This window comes from Protopterus annectens, chromosome 17.part0, assembly GCF_019279795.1.
Source record: "Protopterus annectens isolate FY-2018-M chromosome 17.part0, PAN1.0, whole genome shotgun sequence".
NCBI lineage: Eukaryota > Metazoa > Chordata > Ceratodontiformes > Protopteridae > Protopterus > Protopterus annectens.
The window spans coordinates 297,557,994-297,574,610 of NC_056751.1; the positions used below are offsets into that span (position 1 = coordinate 297,557,994).

At 36.7% G+C, this 16,617-nt stretch overlaps 1 protein-coding gene across 3 annotated transcripts in view; it reads left to right on the forward strand.

The window, feature by feature from the left end:
* The window catches only part of ELP4 (elongator acetyltransferase complex subunit 4), a 2,241,348-nt gene that overhangs the window by 1,473,329 nt on the left and 751,402 nt on the right, over window positions 1-16,617 (forward strand). For all 3 annotated transcript variants that reach the window (XM_044058959.1, XM_044058962.1, XM_044058960.1), the window contains one exon: window positions 12,207-12,315. In XM_044058959.1, coding sequence (XP_043914894.1) covers window positions 12,207-12,315 — 109 coding nt within the window. The remainder of the gene's footprint in view (window positions 1-12,206; window positions 12,316-16,617) is intronic.

Sequence of the window (16,617 nt, forward strand, 5' to 3'; positions counted from 1 at the left end):
GCATGGATACCAGCAGTTTTACTCTTCCAGAATAATGAAATAAATCATTCAGCCAGCTTGTAAACATATTTTCATTCTGTTGTCTGTCATAGAGGTGCCATTTGAATGCATTGCAGTGCACTTCATGGGTCATTGCTAACCTTCATAAAGGAAATTTAATGTATTTTGGGTTATGCATCTAAATATCCCTGAAGCCATCACAATATATAAAACCTGTGTTACATTTATAGCCAGGATATTGCTTCATGCCCTGGAGTTTTAAGACATTGATAGGATAAAAGTAAGATGAATACAAAAATAATGTGTAGTATGATGCATGCAACATTGTAATCCGACTTGTTTTGTGCCAAAAGCCTGTACTATATTGCTTAATGCCATTTACTGAATAAGCGATTTTGTTGCTAACTGGTCTAATCATTCATTTACCGCCTACATGTATGCTATTTATGACTCTTCCCTCTCATTCCTTTTATCTTACTTCTTGTTTACCATTAAATAAGTGCCAAAAGCCTTAAATGAATTCAGTACTTTTGCGTTATTATCACAGGCCTGTTTAGGGACTACTTGATAATACCAGAGAAGCTTGAGAAAACCCATTTAAAAGCATATTATAGTGTTATACCAGCTTGTAAGACAGATTGAAGGTGGGAATGCCTTTAGTGCAAAAACACATAGAATGAGTTCTTTCAACAATGAAAAAGTTGTTGGCTAATTTTTAGGGTCCGTTGGAAGTAATAGAATGAAACAAATGAGGTAAACAACCGAATTAGATAAACAGTTAAGAAAACACCAGAACAGATCACCATATCAACGTTTTGCAACTGTGGATGGAATTACAAACTTCCCTTGCTAGCATAACAGCAGAGATTAATGAATTTGGTAATGACAGTTAAGGTGATACTATATCAAAGCTGCAAAAGGAGGGGGTTTCTGTTAAGGAACAAGGATGTATTTTTCTGTACTGTTAGTATATTGAGACTAGTCCAGGAGAAAGGGTTCACTAAAACTTAATCACATAGATGAGAAATGCAAAAGTAAATAGAAAAGATGCTTATAATGAGGATAATAGTGGAATTTAAAACTAAGTGGAACAGCCCCATAGTATTAGTTACAAAACCCAATCAAGTCATCCAATTCTGTAATTACTTTCAAAGGTTAAACAGCATTTCATTGTTTGATCATTCATATTTCCGAAGCTTGCCATTTCTAATAGAGAGACTAGGAAATGCAAGACTCTTGTCTAACGTAGGTATGATGAGAGAGTAGTGGCGAATTTCTTTAAAAATTGAGACCCAAGAGAACAGCTTTTTCTACCTTCGATAGTTTGTTTTGTTTTACCATTCCCTTTTTTGTGTTTGTAAGTAGCTACTAGGTATGCAGTCCAGCAGACCATTAACCAAACACTGCCTAGTTAACTGACTTGCTCAAGGTCACACAGTAGACAAAGGTAGAAGGATTTAAACCCTGTACATTTGGACAGGAAACAGCTCATTAATAAGTCAGATTTTTAGCCTTCTGAGCTAAATTGCCAGGCAGTTCTATGATGCCCCTGTGACTTTTCTGTGACTTATAAAATAGGTTTTAAAATCTCACAGTCTGCTTTGTACTGATTTGAGCACCAGTGCTTTTCCTAAACAAAGGCTGAGCCAGTGTATTATTACAGATTAGGTGGGGTTGTATGGTTTCCCCAATAACTATTTGAAATATTGGGACCTGCTAGTGAGAGTCCTGAAATACGGAGACTGAATGGTCAAAAAAGCAGACTTGCATATACCAAGTCCAAGATTACCATTTGCTGGAATATTCCCTTTTCTGTGAGGTATGGAGATCTTGGAGTTGGTATATATAAGTCTGGGAGTTGTAGGGGACTTGCCCCTTGCAAAATAGAAGCTTAAAGGAGAAGAGCAATATATTTTTTCATGGTCCAAGAGAAAGCCATTTTCTGCCTTCTCCCCTCGTAACTGACCAATTACTCTTTCTTCAGGTGTCAACAGGCTTCCTGACTTGGATATAGTCTGAGGCTTTGTGCTTGTATATCTGTTTATACACCTTTACACCTCTGGGCTTAGGTCATACGTTGGGCATATGGCTCTGTGGAAGATTTTGGCTTTGGTATCCTGGCTGTTCATCCAGGTTGTATGGCAGGATAACCCAACAGTTTAGAATACTGCAGCAGTGATCAGTAGGACATCATCTGTTATGGTAAGTTCTTACACAACTGTACTTTGCCCAACGTAAGCATATCTGGAATCACCAGCTGCAAACTTATTTTCCATAATAACATTTTTAATGGGGTAGGCTAGTACTCTCCTTAACCCCTGTCTTGTTCTTGGATTTATTGGGCTATTCCCACCAATAAACAGTATTGTGCAAGATGCAACTTGCAGAAAATGTGTATTCCTTTTAATTTAAACAAGTAAGTGGTGCATACTGTTAAATTATTCCTATAATTGTATATTTTTTTATGTGGAAATTAAACTAATTAAATTTTGCCTTCACTGAAGATGTTCATCATTTAATCACTGCTGCAGTAGCCATATCAATATGTGCATAGGATGTAACAGCCAGCTTTTAAAGCTTAAGGGCACCTTCCACAGGCACAGCTCAGGCAGAGCTGTATAAAATGAATAATCTGGGTGCCAAGCCCTTTAGTGCATTCCTGCCACTGAATGAGCAGTCCTCCTATGGGCTTAAAATGATCAGTAGTTGGCTAGCATTTCTCCATTGCTGGGTATATAACTTCCCTTTGGGGGAAAAAACTTTCCACAATTTATTTCATGACTGAAATAATACTTTTTTTTTCCTGTTTAATTGTTTGTATTATGCTAGGAATTTTACTTTTTTTGGACTGTTGTGACTTTTCAGTCAGTTGGACAGCTGTGGTTCTAGTTTTTCATTTAATGTAAATCTTGTTAAAAGTAATGTATATTCTAGTTTTTTGTAGGAAGATTTTATTAAACTGTGTTAAGGGGCTGGAGTAAGTCTGTGCTGTGCTTGTCATTGTGTTTTGTGTGGTGAAAACACTGTTTTTGATACTTACCTTTTACTGACTAGTACTGTCAGTTGTGTTTGGACTTCAGTCTTCCTTCTTGGCTTTACCATGGAACAGCTTACCAGTTCCTTGGTTGTTCTTTCCTCTGGCCAAAAAAGAACATTATTTCCAAACATCCTTTGCTGCTTCAGAGGGCTACTAATTTGCCTCGGCTACATATGGTTGACTCTGCTGGGGGTAATTTCCGGTTCCTCAGACCACTGTTCTTCTTTGGTTTCCTTTGGTGTAATCCCTTCAGCCACCATGGATTTGGGGGTTAGACATTTTCCCTGCGGCTGTTGGAGTGTCCTTAGAGGGCATGGGAAAACCACTCTTGTTAGTCTTGGAGGAAGGAGCAGGGGGTGCTTCTCTGCCTAGCTGGACTGAAGTGACTGTTCCCCGGGGTGATGATTCTAACAGAGGTCTGTCTATTTCTATGGAAATCCCTGTTAAAGAGAAGCAGAAAGTTAAACATTTATCTTCTGTCTGTTACTTTAGACAGGGATGGTTTGATGAACTTGGCTTAGGGCTTTTTACAGGATCTTATCCCTTCTCATTCTGGATATACTGGTAAAAGAAAAAAAGAATTCTTTATTTTCTAAAAATTGCTAGGGCGATGAGCAGCATAAATGATTGTGAGATAACGTCTGTTTTTTGCTATCCTAAGGTAATTGATTCTGAGGAGAGTATTCTTCTGACTGTCCCTTGGAAGACTTTTCTTTTCATAAAATTATATCTAGTATGAACCAGTTATTTTAGTGGGAACATAATGACATTCCAATATCTTTAAAAAAATATGATTTATTACAACTGGAGTTTCCTGAACTTACTCCTTTTCCTTTTGTCCTTCCAACTTTGGAGAATGTTTTTTATTACAGCTTGTAACATGCCTGACAGCCAACCTTCTACCCCAAGAAGGCAGATTGTAAATATTCCTGAATCTTACAAGTTTTATTTTTTCCTTTCTTTGCATTTTTGTGGCCTTAGTATTTATTTGTTACAATTGCAATGTTAAAATGTTTTATATAAAGCTTTTAGTTTATTAAAATACAATATGTAATAAAATTGTACAAGCAGTATTAAACTATAGAAAGACATGTTGAGATATTCTGAAGGGAAGATTTCTTCAGTGGTGGTCTGTCCTGTGGAAATTAGACAACATTTTTTAAAAACATTTACTGAGTTATTTTAGACATAAGTAAACATACATTTATATAAAAGAAAACAAACCATATTAACATATTTCTAGCTACAAACAGTATACATTAATTTTTTGTATAACTATCATCAATCCAAAATTACATAAATTGCTCAATTCTTGCCTTCCCTTAAATATCACGCCCTCTCCTTCAAAACATTATTCTGCATGTATTGTTCCCACAGTTTCATTTTTTCTATGTAATTTGCTGCTACCCCTTTCTAAAAATCCTACTTCTGTTTCTTTTTTTCTCTCACACAATATTCAGTACTTCAAATACAGTTGGATTAGACTTTGATTTCCATTTTCTAATAACTGCTATTTTGGCAACCACCAGAATTAAACTTAGCAAGGCCTTACTATGACTAGGAAACTCAGATCTTGTATCCCAGCTAAAAAAAAGTAATTTCCTTAGCTATGTCCATTTGCTCACCCAATGTTTTTGACAGGAATTTTTCTGTCCCATCACACGTCCAACATTTGCCATCTGTAATTCTTTGGAGCCTGCTTAAGGTATAAAAATACCTGTGCAAACACTTCCAAGCAAAATTCCTAAATCTTTTAGACTTTGCATATTTTAGGAACCATAAATATGTCCTTCCATTGTTTCCTTGAAATTGCTTATCTAATCTGTCTAACCTATTCTGATTTTTTGGTACAGCTATTGTGCACTATTTTGTATGCCCTACTAATTATCCCCTTTTAACAGCAGCTGCTGTTCTAGATTCAACTACAAAGTCTACAAAAGCAGATTTTTCACTTTGGATTCATGTATCCACTTCTTTTTCCCAATACTCTGTTTTCAGTACCTGATAAGAAAGGCAGTCTCTAGCCTGCGGTCCAAATGTCTTCTTGGCCTCATTCCATTCTGTTGCCTTTCCTTCTCTAGTTATTTGCTGTATAATTTTTTTTTCTAATCCCAGATGTGTCCCTACAGTGATTTTATTGGCAATTCCTCCTGCATCTCAGTGTTTGGTAAATGCTAATCCCTCCCAGTCTGATAAGGATGAGAAAGGCTTTGATATATATGGGGGAAAGTGTATACCTATGTCATACTTATTTTTTAGAATTCGTAATTAGCAAGATGACATGTTAAAGTTTTTGCTTACTTCATTTGAGAATGTGAGAAACATTATAGCCACTGTTCCTTCTTTGAGGAAATATGTTCTCTGAATATGCTTATTGCTTCTGTGTATCAAGTAACCAAACATTCTTTGAAATGTGCTTATGACTCAGCTGGTGTCTCTTCCAGGATAATAGCTACTGAATCTGTTATGAGAAGGTTTCATGGTTACATTCTCAAAATTTACCCAAGGATGTAAAAGCTGAAATTATGAATTCTTCTATTGATAGGGAGGTTGTTTTTGGACCATCTTCAAATGAGAACTTGGAAAAGTGTGATGAGAGGAAGAACTGATTCAAGAGATGACTCAGATTTTACAGTCTTTCTTCTCAAAATGTGTTAAAGGCTTCACACCTACCTTTGGATCTTTTTTATAAAAACAAAACAAACAGACCGAGCAAATGTCTAGCAAGCAGGCATTCAAACAAAATGTAGCAAGGAGGCTCCAAAATGAAGGAGACAGTCCAGCAAATCTGAATGACTGTTTTCAAATGAGCTCTCCCCCTCAACCCTGGCAAGCTTTTAAATCTCCCCCAAAATGTGGCTCTCCATTTCTCTCTTTGGCATCAGATAATATCAGACAAATGGGTTCTGTGGGTGATCCACTTGGGGTACAGATGCTAATCACAGTCCCTCCTTTTCAGGGGATTCCTTCATGTCTGCCAGCTCAAACCTCCTTGCTTTTTCCTGTCATTCAGAGAGTGATACAGCCAGTTCTCATTTCCCTTTTTTTATTATAGGTAAAGGATTTAACTCAAGAATATTTCTGGTACTAAAGAAATAAGCCTCACAGAGAAGATTTTTCCTTTCTTTGTGATGATCCTAAACTTCAAAATGATATCCCTTCACAACCTGTGTCCAGTTATTCCCTCTTTCAGCCTTTCAGTAATTCTAAATTCAAATGATGCTTATCATATTGCTGTAGCCTCAGATTTCAAATGTTTGTGGGGTTTTTTGTGCGTGTGTGTGTGTGTGTGTGTGTGTGTGTGTGTGTGTGTGTGTGTGTGTGTGTGTGTGTGTGTGTGTGTCTGTGTCTGTGTCTGTGTCTGAATTACGCTAGCAGTTCTCTACATTACCTTTGGGTTATCCACTGTGCCAAGGGTGTTCACAAAGTGTCTAGCTCCAGTGATAACCTATTGTAGGCCGCAAGGTGTTCACATTTTCCTTATTTAGGTGACTTGCTTATTTTCGCAGAGTCTTTTCAAAGTGTCAGGAATATCTCATTTGGGTAAGATATGATATTCACAGTCTGAGTTTCCAGGAGAACTTTCAAGTGTCTTGTTTCACTCCTTCCCACATGATTGTTTTCCTGGGATGCTTCCCAGATACCTCTATTCAAAGAGCTTCTTCTCTTCTAAAGGAAAAAGTAGAGCTACATCAAAATTTATTCCCGAGTTTTTCCACTCAGCTCAGGACTTCTTCAAAGGAATTTCTCAGAATGCTAGGATTCATGGCATCATTGATATTCATGATTTCTCTAGCCAGACTCCACGTGAGAGATTCAGTAGTACCTGAAATTTGTGTGGTCTCCAAATCAACACACCTTGACATTTCAGATTCCAGTTTTAGGATTTGTAAAAAGGGAATTGCTTTGTTGGAGAGACCAGGTGTATCTGAATCCATGTCTCCCATTTCCACTTCCAGCTCCAGCACAGATTGCCTCAGACATTTATTAAGGAGCTGTGCCTGTGGGGATAAAAGTGCAGAGTCATTGGAACAAAAAAGGTCAAAACACTGAAATATAAAAGAAATGTTGCCAGTCATAAATGCAGTCAACTCTTGCAATCATCTGAGATCCCCAGAGCATTACAGACAACACCACAATGTTGTTGGTACATAGACAGGGGGTTATAACTTACCATCTGTACAGATTAGCTATGGTAGCCTGGGATATAGTAGTTCAATACAACCTCAATCTTCAGGCATCTTACATTCCTGGAAAGCAAAACATTGTGGCAGACCAACTAAGCTGGACCAGGACAGACCCTCATAAATAGAAATTGGGATCAGGGTGTCTTCTATGATTTGATCAACTGTGAAGAACACCTCAAATATATCATTTTGCCTCTATTCAAAATTGATAAATTAAATAAATAAATGGCAAAGTTTTGCTTCAGGTTTCCTTGCAAGCAGGCCCGGAAAATGGATGCTTTCTCATTTCCATTGATGGGGATATTCTTGTATGCCTTTCCACTGAGATCCATGGGTCATTCGGAAGATTCAGAAGGACTCCTCATAGATCATTGTGGTGACTGACTCCTGGCCCAGGCAGTAATGGTTCTCCCTTCTTTTGGAAATGGCCAAGGGCAAGTTAGTACAAGCTACCTCAAAACTGGAACTACTCAAACAAGGTAGGTTATTTGATGCATTCCAACTTGAAACAACTTCAATTAACTACCCGGATAATAAAGTTTTAATACATTTTAGGCACCTTTTTTTCTGAGGATGTGCAGCAGGTATTAGAGGCAAAGATGCCTGCTACTAAGAAATCATATAGTAGTAAATGGATGAGATTTTCTAAATTGTGCCAAAATAAGAACCAAGACCATTTTAAGGCTAGTATTTCTCCAGTTCTACAGTATTTGTGAGTTATCCTCTGGCCTTTCTTACTTTTTTATCAAGGTTCATTTTTTGGTCATTTCAGCATGTCTGCTCGTTGATTCCCCTCTTTTCTGTGCATTTCTGTATCCACATGTTTATGAAAGAGATTCTGCATACTCACACTCTAGAAAAACAGGTGGCCTCTCCATGGGATCTTTTTTTTTGTTGTTGTTTTGGAAGAATTAAAATGTGCTCCATTTGATCAAGCTCATCAGGCTGATTTGAAGTCATGGAAAACAAATTTTCTGATTGCTCTAACTTCTGCAAGAAGAGTTTGAGTTGCAAGCGCTCATGAGCTTCTCTTCTCTTATGTTAAACATCATCATCCAGCCTCTTTCAGTGACTACTGCCTTGTCCATTATTCCATCCATCAGTCATATGTAAATATGCCTCCAAATATCATATTTTTTTAATAGATCACAACCTAACATTAACAAACATAAATATACCCTCTCCAACCAATCTTATATTCAATTGACCGTAACACTGCTGGAGAACTACTCACCTCTGTAGTGGCTGACCTACAAAATTCCTACTTTCCAGTACTCCAAAGACTGTACAAACCAGAAACTAATAACTGGTTAAGCTATGAGCTTAAAAGTCTTTAACAACTCGGAAACAAGGCATAGTGTTCTTGGAAAGCCCTTCCTGCTACCATATATAGACAATGCTACACCCAGCTTAGTCAACTTTGTCAAGCAAGCAAGAAATCCTCCATCATAAAAGTTACCTTATGAAATCACACCAAACTTCACTAATAAAATCACCCAAAAACTTCTTGAAAGATGTCAGCCATTTTACTGGATGGAATAACCTTCCCTTTGAATTCCACATCCTCTCAACTTTACTGCCTCTGATTTCCTTTCTCATTTCAGCAACCTTCCCATCCCTTACTCCAGCTAATTTCAAACTGCCTGTACCACTCCCACTAACTTTCTACTTTCCTCCCAGCTGTTTAAACGTAAAAATCAAACCTTCCCCCATACATCCATTCATTCAACTTCAGAATTTTTAACATCCAAGGACATCCAACCACTACTCAAACAGATTAAACTTGATAGTCTCTACAATGCATCTGTCACTGCAAAGACAACATCAAAACCTCATTGAAGCGCATCTACAACCTGTGTATTTCACATAATAATAAGCCTACTATATGAAAAACTGCCATTGTAAAACCTCTCCCAAAGAAATCCAACCCCTTAAATCCCCAAGACTTCTAGCCCATTTCTGTCCACTCTACCCTAGGAAATATTCTAGAAAAATTGCTTTACTTACAATTCATACACTACAGCAACTAATACCACCTTCTCTCTCAAAAACAGCATAGCTTTTGCTACGGTCACAGTATAGCCACAGCTACCTTGGCGCTCTGTGAAAACATTCTCCTTGAAATGGACAAAGACTTAATTAAAGGAACCATTTTTATTTACCTTAGCATAGCCCTTGATTTTGTCTCTCTCTCTCAATACTCCTAGACCATTTCACTGAAACAGGCATTACTGATGATACACTGCCCTGGTTTGGGGTTGGTATAGTGGTTAAAGTATTTATATCACAGACACAAGGTTCAGAGTTTGGTTCTCACCTTTGAAAGGGAAATTGGTTAGGCTTAAAATGGCCCACAAGGGTAGCTAGCTTAGTACTTAGCTGTGAAAAGAAACTACCACTCTAACCACCACTTGTTAGAAAATTTAAATTATTAACCTCTCGATCAGTCCCTCTGCAGAAAGGCATTCTCCAAAGATTTATTCTGGCACCTCTGCTGTTTTCTATCTACATTAACAAACTAATTTTTGACTTGCCCCATCTTCCTCTCCTAATTTATGCTGATGACATAGTTCTTTTCCACACCAACCATTCTCTTTCCTCTTGAACTCAGTGATAAACAATTATTGTGTAACTCCTCTAAAATAAAAACAATGCTTTTTGGTACTAGGCAAAAGTTCACTTCTGTCTTAAGACCTCTACGAATCCTCGATTATCTGAAAACGCTATTGAAAATGTCACTTCATTCAAATGCCTAGGGATTTGGTTGAACCTGTTCCTAAATTTCCATTGGATTACAGATGCAAAAAGTCAACTCTCTCCTATTCTGGGCTAATTGGATCTCAGTTTTTTCTTTCCAGATCCTGTATAAATGTCACCATTAAAGGTATCTGGTGCAGCTGCACCCTCTAAAAGAAATGTCTCCACCGTTCAAACCATCTGAAATGCAATTTGCAGATTCATCACTCTCATTTTCTCTCTCTTTCTCTCCCTCCAAGAAATGAACACCACTGCAAACCCATTGAAAAAACTATCTGTGAAACAATGTACTGACTTTATACTTTCCTTTCAGCTGCTTAAACTTATCAAGAATGAGGCCCATTTCTCCCCATCCCAGACTATTAAGAGACATGTTAACATACATCCTTAGAAATTTTAACCACTCTAGTTTTCTCCACCAAACCCCCCAAACTAGGCTTCATTGCACAGACCATGCTTTCTCAGTCCTTTTTCACAAACTGTAGGAATCATTCCCTTTTTTCTTAACGATCATTCCTCTTATACCCCATTTTCCAATCAGGACTAAAAGCACATTACAAGACGCCAAGAAGATGCAACTGCTGACTCCCTCTGTGGCCATATACTGTAATCCCTTCCTACCCTACATCCTTCTACATAGCTTGCTCTGACTCTTACTTTCCTTCGTGATTATTTCAACATGCTGACTCAGATATCCACTATATATACAATGCATGTAGATATTGTGCTATGTCAGTCAGTCTGTATATAATGTTGTGTATCTATTGTTTTTATACCCTGAAGCCAACTGTGATATTCACATTGTATATAATACATCCATATATTGTATTTTGTCTTTCACTTTGTGTGTAATGTCATGTATCTGTTCTGTTTACCCTGCGCTGAAACTGAAATAGATCCAGTGAGATCAGTGCTCGTCTCCTGTTAACAAATTCAAAATAAAATAAATAAATGAGTCAATCTTCTCTAACTTTTCACAAAGATAGTTTCTTTGAAAACTAATCATTCATTTATGCTTAGTGATATCCAAGTTTACTTTGAGACAAAGTATCTTTCTCCCTGTCTTCTTTCCAAAACCTAAAACGAGGAAAAAGAGATTATTTATTCTCTGGATTCTACAAACAACTTTGATACTACATTGATAGAACTAAAAACTTCTGAAATTCTGATCAGTTAATTTCATGTGAAGGTAAGAAAAAAGGGCAACCTGTGTTGAAGCTGACTCTTTTCAAATGGTTGTCCTGTGCTTTCTTTTTTGTTACTCCCACCATATCACGTCAGTTTCAGATAGGGTCAAGGCATATTCTACTAGGCCCTTGACTTCATCAGTGGATTTTTGGAAAGGGTTGGACTCTAGAAGTATTGTAGAGATTGCAGCTTTGTCCCTTCTGCATACTTTTACAAAGGACTACAGACTAGATGACTTTTCCAGGTCTCAAGCAGGCTTTGCTAGGACTGTTCCCCAGGTGCTCCTGGACCCTCACCCTTCCTTCTTCCAGGTCTTATAAGCTATATAGTAGTGTACCCTTATAGCTAAGACTACTGCACAGTAATCAAATGAAGAAAATTAGTGCAGTTCTGTAAGTTAACTTACAATAACAGTAGAAGTTTGAATGATCACTGCTGCTATAGCTGCTCTCTCCCTCCATTCCCCCTATTTTTGTATGTTGTTTGTTGCCAGGGTGTGGACGTTCATTTTTATTTACCTAGTGTTATCCTTTTTCAGGGCTGTAGCTTCCCTCTATCTGTTGGCCTGAAAGCTCTGAGATTGGTGATCAGACCATTGATTTTTTGCAGCTCTACTCAAGCTATCAATGGTCTGGGTGCATGGAAAGTGCCCTTAAGCTTTTGAAGCTGCCCAGCTGTTATAACCTATGTAGCTACTTCTACTGCAGCAGTGATCATTTGAACATCTGCTGTTATGCTAAGTTTATTTAGTCAACTGCACTTTATTCGATAGATTGACAAGTAGTTAGCCAATCCCATGAGCACGATGTGTGTTACTAGAGATAAATTTCTTACTTATGTTGTTAGTAGCATGGTCCAGCTTTCTTAACATTTGGCTTCAGTATGACTTGAACTTCTGCTCCGTTTTTGCTCGGCTCTTACATTTATAAAAGTGGTCTTATTTAAATTAATATGGAAGACCCTCAAGATTTATACTCCAAATGTTAATTATGTTTTCAATATCAAATCTACAATCTTTTTCTTTATCTGTTTTACAGAACAAGGTGGTTATGGCACGTATAATGCTGCTGTCAGACACAGTAGTTGGCCTTGAATCATTTGTTGGCTCTAAGCTTGAAACCAGTCCGCTGTACAAGGACTATCATGGTAAGCCTTTTGGTGCTGTAAAGGTCTATTTGAAGTAATACTTTGTAAACATAGCAGTTAGTAGCCAGGCAGTTAGTGTTCTGACAGAGATTTTTCACTTGATATTTTTTATAGTCACAGTCTATATTTTGAATGTATTCATGTTCTTTCTTGATATTGGATGATCAATTTATTTTCCCTTTGGAAGCATCATATTGAGGCCACAAAGGAAATAGTTACCTCTCAAGTGTACATCATTATGAGGAATGTTATTCAATTTGAGTCTTAAGTCCATGCTCCTCACAGTTCGCATCAAAATGGTCTGTCACATATTCAATGTTAAGATTTTTTTAATTGATATCTATGGTAAATAGTACTGAATTATATCAACTCATTAAAAGAGCTTTTTTTATAATTATAACACATTTTAGACATCCTGTGAGTTCCTAGTTGAAGTTCTTGGTATGGTGCTAGTAGGTTTTCCACATTTTGTATATGGAAGATTAAGAGCTAAGAGTTCCCTGTATATTGTCAAACTGTATTGTCAAGGTGTTGTGCATTCAGATGAGATTCGCAGCAGGAAGAGTTTGTCAGTTCTTATGCTAGACTGTTGCAGTCATTTTGATTAGTTGGCTGAAGCTGATATGGGTTGGGTATTTCATTAATGGTTAATTGTCAAAATTAGTATTTTATATCATGAAATTTAAACTGCACATTCAGCAGCAAATCCTTGTGCAGCTTTAATGTTTTTTTATTCTTTTGTTAACCCAGTAAACCCGTTGGGCAAAAGCTTGTTTTCAGGGGCAGCCGTCGAACACCATTTGGTTAAGTGACTTGATCAGAGCTGCATATTATGCAAATAGAGGTTGAGAAAATCAAGCCCTGGAAGACAGGATGAAACTCAAAAGAAGCTCAAAACCTTTATATTGTGCAATAAACTGCCTGAACAACATGCTTTGCAAAACCTGTACGAGATGTCATCCACCCTCAGCAACATGCAGCGTATACACACACACACACACACACACACACACACACACACACACACACACACACACACACACACACACACACACAGAGTCAGCAGATACAGCTTCTAGCAGCACATTTTGTTCTTTTCTTGTCTGCTTTAATTCCATGGAGAACTTATGAAGCTAAATATAAATTCATGCTTTTGTAAACTCCGTTTTGCCTCACAGAATTTCTATAGAAATTGACTTCTTCAGCAGGTAAAAAGGTTAACATACACTAGTGAGTAACAAACCTAATATTTGTTTTAGAATAGCACAGATGCACATTTTTTGCTGGCTGCTATTGTGCAACTTCAGTGGAAAACAAAGTTTAACCATTGTCTGAACCATACAGTAGATTTTATGATGTACTGTAGAGTTCACACTTAACAACATTGTTTTAATCTGAATTTAAACTAGTTGTATATTAATTGTTTGGTTTTGAAAAAGAATTGTAGTCATTAACTGTGTCTAATCATATGATGGTTATATGCATTTATTCCAGATTGTATCCTTATGCAACCTAAAAATTATTCATTCTTAAAAGAAAAAATTATGTTATTTTCATTCCTGGCTATGTTTTTTTTTAAATATTTACAAGTATAACAAATGCCATGTTATTGAGTAATGTAAATTTGATAGCAGTAAAAGGTACAGCCAGTTAATTGCTTAGGTTGTATATTTTTACTGCACTATCTCTGTCTTTGTATCTGTAGCCACTCGGATATATATACCGAAATAGCTATAATAACTTCCATATACATGTACAAACATACACATACACTCGGTATGAAAGATGAACCACACTTGACTAAAGCAGTATTTCTTTCAAGAGGTGATGTGTTTTCAGAGTTGAAAGCAAAGCTGAAAAGTCAGTGTGATAGCATTGCCTGGGAGGCAAGCAATATCCTTCATGCGGTTCACTGTCCACCATTTTTTTTTTGCAGGTATATATTATAATTAGTCATCTTTATTTATGTAAACAGCAAATCCTGTCCTGGATAAGGTCAAAATCATGAAACTACTCTGGTGAAGAAATGTATCAATTGCAGTTAATTTTTCAGCGTTACACTGATAAGTTTAGATTTGGTAGTTAATTGCTCTGAGTGTGCTGATTCGTAGCAACTTTCTGATAGTAAGAAGGAAGCAGTTGTAGCTGATGCAGAAACTGGTTTGTGTGTTGCTCCTGCACTTCTTTGACATTAGTGCTTTTAGCATTTCATGATGACTTGTGCATTTACACTTTGTAACGTCTAGATTTTTATGGGTAACATTAAAACAATTCACTACTTATCTGTCAAAGTGGCACTTTTTTATCCGTCTAATACATGGGAATCTACATGTATCTGTGCATATATTTATCCAGCTAGCTATGTTTATAAGAGGTAGCACACACACCTTTGGTGCTGGAAGAAAAGAAGACTGTGTGTTCTATTCCCATAATAGGTAGTTGTTTTTTTTTCAGGTGGCACACTTGCCTTTAGTGCTAGATGATCACAAGGCTGTGTGGATTCTGTTCCCACACAAGATAATTAGATTGATTTCTCCCCGAGACTGCATAGTGGCATAGGTGAGGGGGGGGTGCTGCCCTTTACATGAGATATTAAACTGAGATTGAGACCTCATTTGCCTGAGTTGGGGGAAGATGAGAAGGATGTAAAAGATCCCATGACACATCGAAAAAAGAGTAGAGGAAGTTCCCCATTGCCCTAGTCAAATTTCCCCTAGTCAGAATGGAATACCACCTTGTGTTTCCCCGTGAAGAGAGGCCATTGGCCTAGTGGGATTAACCTGGTCAATAAAGTGTAAATTATATATATATATATGTGTATATGTCTTTCTCTCAGTGTGTGTGTGTGTGTGTGTGTGTGTGTGTGTGTGTGTGTGTGTGTTTCTATATACATATATACATATGTGTGTGTGTGTGTATGTATATATATATATATATATATATATATATATATATATATATATATATATATATATTTACACACACCCTTTATATTTTACTTTGGTTAGTAGTGCAACTTAAATTTGTTAAATTCAGAATGACTGCAGAAAGTCAAATTAGTACATCAAAGCTTCAGACTCTGTTTCTTTCACTTGTGTAGAAGCTTATGGATGTGTGTTATTGTTTGTAAATAGTAGGTCAGGGTTTGTCAAACCTTTTAAGCAGAGTATCAACATAATGACTTCTGCCTTTGCAAGATATTTAAATGCCAGGCAGACAAGTGAGATAGGGAAGAATGTTGTGATATGCATATATGTTTAGTATACACATTGGATGTTTGATTGTCACGTTCGAATATTTTTGTTATAAGCAATTCTTCAGCTGTTTTTTGAAGCTGTTCTCCCTTGGCCGCTGCTGAATAAGGGGCCTTGTTCTTGGCTAAGTTGGCCTTGCTAAGTTAACGAATAAGATTATTAATTAAAAAAAATAATATATATCTGTTATTAATTGTAGTCAATAAATGTGCTCATGTATGCACAAAATCCTTTAAGAAGAATTGAAAAGGAAAGGAAAAAAGTAAGGCTATGATGCTACTAATCAAGATATTCCACTTCCTTGGTTAACCAAGCAGAGAATGCTTGAATGCCACTCTTGGGCACCAGTCCCAGGGCTTGAATACCTTGTAGTAAGATTCTTTCTCTTTTACTTTAAGCTGAGAGGACTTTACCTTCATTAAAAAAAAAAAAATATATATATATATATATATATATATATATATATATATATATATATATATATACCTAGAGAATGAGGAATGAAACCTTAAAAGTGAACTGAAGCTGATTAAGTAACACAATAACCAGAAGCACTATAAAACAACACTGCCTAGTACCTCTTTTCACCAATTTTATTTTACATCATACATAATGGCCTGAGCATCTACTATTTTACTGCAGTGTCTGGACCTTCCTTGAAAATGTTACACTTGCTAATATATTTCTTGATTGTGACCCTTTGCCCAGCATGGAGCCACTTGTATTGGTCTTCAACAAAGAAAGAAGAGAAATTTTAAGATGGGTACTGAAATGGGTAGATGAGCCGTCAGAAAATAGAAAATGTAGTCAACTCTTTTTTTTCCCACTGAATTGAAGGTATTTTAATATGAAGCATGCCTTTTACTGCAAAAACAAAAAACAAACAAAAAAATACATAAGTGTGTTTGTATATATGTATGTATATATATATATATATGTATACATATATATTATGGTTTACTATCAAAATCATGAGTGTAGGTTTGGCGAATATGGAATGTCGAATAACAGTTGGTTGACTTCTGCGTTGGCACTCTACATATGTTCG